The sequence below is a fragment of the Myotis davidii genome, unplaced genomic scaffold, assembly GCF_000327345.1.
Source record: "Myotis davidii unplaced genomic scaffold, ASM32734v1 scaffold1298, whole genome shotgun sequence".
Lineage (NCBI taxonomy): Eukaryota > Metazoa > Chordata > Mammalia > Chiroptera > Vespertilionidae > Myotis > Myotis davidii.
In genome coordinates this window covers 262,240-268,633 of record NW_006288972.1, presented here as the reverse complement: position 1 = coordinate 268,633, position 6,394 = coordinate 262,240, and the positions used below count along the sequence as shown (strand labels likewise).

General features: G+C 41.5%; 1 protein-coding gene across 2 annotated transcripts in view; it reads left to right on the top strand.

The window, feature by feature from the left end:
- Nucleotides 1-727: 727 nt before the first annotated feature.
- LOC102775330 (GTPase IMAP family member 1) overlaps nucleotides 728-6,394 on the top strand; it is a 12,719-nt gene continuing 7,052 nt past the window's right edge. Inside the window, exons 1-2 of one of the 2 annotated variants that reach the window (XM_006761188.2) lie at nucleotides 728-918; nucleotides 1,621-1,658. In XM_006761188.2, coding sequence (XP_006761251.1) covers nucleotides 1,644-1,658 — 15 coding nt within the window. In that variant the 5' untranslated portion in view covers nucleotides 728-918; nucleotides 1,621-1,643. The remainder of the gene's footprint in view (nucleotides 919-1,620; nucleotides 1,659-6,394) is intronic. The other variant, XM_006761189.2, reaches the window with a different exon arrangement.

Genomic DNA, 6,394 nt, shown 5'->3' with positions numbered 1-6,394 from the left:
CAATGGCACATGCTAATTATATCTCAGTAAAGCTGATGGGGGAAATCTAGGTGGAGTTCAGTGACAGTTGATTCTTCACTAGAGATAAGGAGCTGACAAGAATGGGTGAAAATCAGACTTCAGGTGATTAACGTCACACTAAGTGAAACCCCTCACTATATATGGACAAAGTCAACTCAGAGAGTGTGAGTGAGTTAGGCATGGCCACATCCTTGTTAATGACCTAACCAGTTCAGGCCCCCTATCAGCATAATCCTGTTGTAGCCTCCCTCCCTGCCTCCACACAGTGACTGGCTATTTTCCTCACCTTTTCATGACCCTCTCAGGGGAGAGACCTACAGAGATGGCTAGAGTAGGCCCTGTAGGAAAGTGTTCACACTCTCCCTGCTGTTCCATTTTTGATAGTTGGAGAAGCCATCTTTCCTTTGAGAAAGATGAGATTTTCATGTGATATCCTGGCACTAGGACCACCTTGGTGGCACTGTCCCAGGGAAGGAGGCTCTCAAGAGGCCAGTTTATAGAAAAAGACCTAAAAGCAAAAGGAGTTAAAATTAGTGATCCAGGCTAAAAGTGAAAACAGTCCTCGGAAACCTAAAATGCTCTTCTCCCATGAGGTTATAGCCCCTGAGGGGACAAGTGCTGGTGTCACAGGGACCTTCTGAGAACACCACTGCAATCCAAGGCTATGTTTTCCAGTGGAAATTTCCCATCCCACTGCCTCAGTGGTGAATGTTCCTGTCTCTTTAAGTTGTCACCCTTGGGCCCCCCTCCCTGGGCTTCCTGCCTCTGAGCTCTCAGAGGCAGGACACTTCCCCATGTGCTGGGAGGAAGAGCCTGCTGCACTCACAACTGGAGGACAGCAGTAGGTCAGGCCCTTCTGTGCCAGACTCAGAGCCTGTCACTGATTCTGCAGGAAAGGTGAGCGCCAACAGGGGAAGGGAGTGGGCCAGGGAATAGGAGCTGTGAGGACCTGGAAGAATTCAGTGCCTCCAAGAAGCTCGCTGAGTGAGCGCCTCCGTTCTAGTAGTTACCAGGAAGGGGAGTGGGATCTACTAGTAGAAAGAGTAACTCCGCACTGCTGGGTGTGTAAGGATACCTGAGTTTCACACACACAGCAGCTTGAGGAGCAGTGGCAAGCATCTCCTCCAGCCTGGATGCCCACTCTCTTGCTCAGACTAAGCCCCCTCCCAACCTACTCCCCTAACAAGGAAGAAAGGGGTCTGCTCACTCTCCTGCAGGAGCCAAAACATGCTTTAGAAGACAGCAAAGACTCCCCACCTGCATATCTGATAAGACAAAGAGATTTCCTTTTTTTTTTTCTTTATTGTTAGAAGTATTACATATGTCCTCTTTACTCCCCCAATGACCTCTTCTAGTCCACCCCTGCACTCCACCTCAGGCCTTCACCACCCTGTTGTCCTGGTCCATAGGGTATGCGTATATGCATACAAGTTGTTTGGTTGATCTCTTCCCACCCATCCACCCTCCCCCACCTTCCCTCTGAGGTTCAACAGTCTGTTCCACCTTTCTATGTATCTGGAAATATTTTATTCATTAGATTCCACATATGAGTGAAATCAAGTGATACTTATCTTTCTCTGACTGGCTTATTTCCTTTAGCATAATATTTTCCAGGTCCATCCATGCTGTTGCAACAGGTAAGAGTTCTTTCTATTTTATAACTGCATAGTAATATATTGTGTACTAGTAAATGTACTACAGTTTTTTATCCACTCATCTTCTGATGGGCAGTAAGGCTATTTCCAGATCTTAGCTATTGTAAATTAAACTGCTATGAACATGGGGGTGCATATATTCTTTCTGAATGGTGTTTCTGGTTTCTTAGGATATATTCCTAGAAGTAAGATCACTGGGTCAAATGGGAGTTCAATTTTTAATATTTTGAGGAAACGCCATACTGTTTACCACGGTGGCTGCACAGTCTGCATTCTCACTAGAAGTGGACAAGGATTCCCTTTTCTCCACATCCTTGCCAGCACTTGTCGTTTGTTGATTTGTTGATGATAAGCATTCTGACATGTGTGAGGTGATAGCTCATTGTCGTATTGATTTGCTTCTCTTGGATGATTAGTGATTGAGCATTTTTTCATCTATCTCTTGGCTATCTGTAGAGATGTGTCTGTTTAGGTTCTTTGCTCATTTTTTAATTGGATTGTCTTCCTTTTGTTAAGTTGTATGAGATTCTTATATATTTTGGAGATTAACCCCTTATCAAATGTATTATTGGAAAATCTGTTCCCCATGAACTGGGCTCTCTTGTCATTTTGTTGATGGCTTCTTTTGCTGTGCAGAAGCTTTTTATTTTGACATAGTCCATTTGTTTATTTTCTTCTTAGTTTCCATTGTCCTAAGAGATGTTTTGGTAAACAAATTGCTATCATAGATATCTGAGATTGCTGCCGATGGTTTTTTCTGAGGTTTTTATAGTTTCACCTCTTACATTTAAGTCTTTTATCCATTTTGAGTTTATTCTTGAGTATGGTGTAAATTGGTGGTCTAGTTTCATTTTTGCATGTATCAGTCCAATTTTCCCAATACCATTTACTGAAGAGACTATCTTTACTCCATTGTATGCTCTTGCCTCCTTTTTCAAATATTAATTGAGGATAGTGGCTTGGGCCAATTTCTGGGATCTCTGTTCTGTTCCATGGTCTATATGTCTGTTCTTGTACCAGATCCAGGCTGATGTGAGCACAGTGGCTTTGTAGTATAACTTGATATCTGGTATTGTGACTCCAACTTTGTTGTTCTTTCTCAAGATGGCTGTGCTATTCAGGGATATTTTTTATTTTCATATAATGGTAAATTCTATAGGTGTTTGTTCTAGATCTGTAAAATATGTCATTTGTATTTTAATAGGGATTGCATTGAATCTATAAATTGCTTTGGATAGTATAGACATTTTAATTATGTTGATTCTACCAATCCATGAGCATAGTATATTCTTCCACTTGTTTATATCTTCCTCTATCTCTTTTTTCAATGTCCTATAGTTTTCTGAGTATAGGTCTTTTACCACCTTGGTTAAATTTTTCCTAAGTATCTTAAATTTTTTCTTGCAATGGTAAAAGGGATTGCTTTATTAGTTTCTCTTTCTGAGAGTTCCATATTGTTGTATAAAAATGGCATCAATTTCTGCATTAAATTTGTATGCTTGCTATGTTGCTGAATTCATTTATTAAATCTAGTAGTGTGTTTATGGAGTCTTTTGGGTTTTCTATGTACAATATCATGTCATTTGCAAATAATGATAGTTTGACTTTCTCCATTCTAATTTGGATGTCTCTTACTTGTTCTTGTCTGATCACTATAGCTAAGACTTCTGGTACTATGTTGAAGAAGAGTAGTGAAAGTGAGCACCCCTGTCTTGTTCCTTTTTTAGTTTTACTTTATTTTATTTTTTCCCATTGAGTATGATGTTGGCTGCAGGTTTGTGATATCTGGTTTTTATTATGTTAAGGTATGATCCCTCTATTACCATTTTGCTGAGAGTTCTTAGTTTAAAAAGTGTTGAATTTTGTGATATGCTCTTTCTGCATCAATTGATATGCTCATGTGCTTTTTGTCTTGTAATCTGTTTATGTGATGTATCACAGTTATTGATTTGTGAATACTGTACTAGCCTTACATCCCTGGAATAAATCTTTTTAATGTGTTGCTGGATCTGATTTGATAATATTTAGTTGAGGATTTTAGCATCTTTGTTCATCAGGGATATAATTCTATATTCTGTAATTCTCTTTCTTTGTAATGTCTTTGTCTGGTTTTAGAATTAGGATAATACTGTCTCATAGAAAGAGCTTGGAAGTGCTCCTGTCTCTTGAATTTTTTGGAATAATTTGAGGAGGATAGGTATTATTTCTTCTTTGAATGTTTGGTAAAACTCCCCTGTGAAGTCCAGTCTGGACCAGGGCTTTTGTTTACTGGAAGGTTTTTTTAAAAAAAATTATTACTAATTCAATTTCATCAGTAGTTATCATACTATTCAGGTTTTCTGATTCTTCCTGATTGATTTTTGGAATATTGTCCTTTTCTAAGAATATGTCCCTTTCATTCAGGTTTCCCAGTCATTCATAGTAATTTTTTTTTATGATCCTTTGTATTTCCGTGGTGTCAGTTTTTTCTTTGCCTCTTTCATTTCTGATTTTGTTTGAGTCCTCTCTTTTTGTTTCCTGGTGAGCCTGGCTAGAACTTCATCAATCTTGTTCATTCTTTCAAAAAACTAGCTCTTGGTTTTATTGATCTTTTGTATTATTTTGTTTTGTTTTGGTTTGTTTTTTTGGTCTCTATGTCATTTATTTCTGCTCTGATCTTTATTATTTTCTCCCTTCTACTTACTGTGGGTTTTTCTTGTTGTTCTCTTTCTAATTATTTAAGTTGTTGGGTTAGATAGCTTATTAGAAGTTTTCCTTATTTTTTGAGGAGGCCTGTAGTGCTATGAACTTTCCTCTCAGGACTGCTTTTGCTGAGTCCCATACATTTGGGGTTGTTGTATGTTCATTTTCATTTGTTTCCAGGATGTGTTTTATTTCTTCTTTTATTTCTACTTGATGATCTCTTTGGTAACCTATTCATTTTTTAACAGCATGCTATTTAGACTCCATGTGTTTGAATGTTTTTTAGTGTTTTTATTATAGCTGATTTCTAATTTTTTGACATTGTGATCTGAGAAGATGCTTGACATGATTTTAATCTTGAATTTGTAGAAATTTAGCTTGTGTCCAAACATGTGGTCTATCATTGAAAATGTCCCACGTGCACTTAAGAAGAATGTATATTCTGTAGCTTTGGTGAAATGTTCTGAAAAGTCAATTAATTCCATCTGAACTAGTGTATCATTTAGGTTTGCTGTTTTCTTGTTGATTTTTTTACTAAAAGATCAATAAAGTGTTTGGAGTATTAAAGTCCCCTACCATGATTTTATTGCTGTCTATCTCTCCTTTTAAGTCCTCCGGAAGTTTTATTATATATTTAGGTGCTCCTATATTGGGTTCATACATATTTATCAAAGTTATATCCTCTTGTTGTATATAGCCCTTTAGTATTATGAAGTGGCCTTCCCTAGCTCTTGTTATGGCCTTCACTTTAAAGTCTATTTTGTCTGATATGAGTATTGCTACCCCAAATTTATATTTTTTTCCATTGGCCTGGAAAATTTTTTTCCATTCCTTCATTTTCAGTCTGTGTGAGTCATTTGTTCTGAGGTAGGTCTCTTGTAATATATATATCTAATAAAGAGGAAATATGCTAATTGACCCCCACACCATCTCAAATATGGCAGCGCCCACAACCAATAAGGAGGGAATATGCTAATTGACTCTGCCTCCCTCAAATATGTCAGTGCCCACAGCCAATAATGAGGGAATATGCTAATTGACTGTCCTGCCCTCAAAGATGGCGGTGCCCACAGCCACAAGATGGCAGCGCCCAGTCCCCTCAGCCCCGCCAGGGCGGTAGGCACATGGCAAGGCTGGGCCTACCCCCAGGTGGGCCCGGCCTTGCCACACACCTGCCTCCAGAGTCCCCCAGTCCCCTTAGCCCCCCACCCACCCAGGGTGGGCCCAAGGCACAGGCAAGCCTCAGATGGTGGCTGCCCAGCCAACACCTGAGGTGCAGGCAAGCCTCAGATGGCAGCTGACCAGCTGCCCAGGGCTGCCTGAGGCTCAGGTAACCAGGGCTGGCCTAGGCTTATGCTGCTGGCAATGGCAGCAGCAGAGATGTGATGGGGTGTCGCCTTCCCCTGATCACCGGATCACCTCCCATCCCTGAGGGCTCCTGGACTGTGAGAGAGAGTAGGGCGGACTGGGTGACACCACCTCCAGTGCATGAATTTTCATGCACCCGGCCTCTAATATGTATATATATACTAGAGGCCCAGTGTACGAGATTTGTGCACTGGGTATGGGTCCCTAAGCCCAGCCTGCACCCTCTTACAGTCCGTGACCCCTCGGGGAATGTCCACCTGCCACCTTAGGCCCGATTCCTCAGGGGGCAGCGGGCCTAAGCCAGCAGTCAGACATCCCTCTCACAGTCCGGATCTCTTGCAGTCCTGGACCCATTGCTCCTTACCGCCCACCTGAAGCAGAGGCAGGAGAGGCTCCCATCACTGCCACTGTGCTCAACAGCTATGAGCCTGACTTCTGGCTGAACAGCGCTCCCTCTGTAGAAGCACACTGACCACAGTGAGTGTCTGCCCCTGATGGTCAGTGCGCATCATAGCAACTGTTCGGTCCACTATTTGGTCAATTTGCATATTATGCTTTTATTATACAGGACTAGGGGCCCGGTGCACGAAATTCGTGCACTGGGTGTGGTGGGGGGAGTGTCCCTCAGCCCAGCCTGCCCCCTCTCACATACTGGGAGCCCTCAGGCG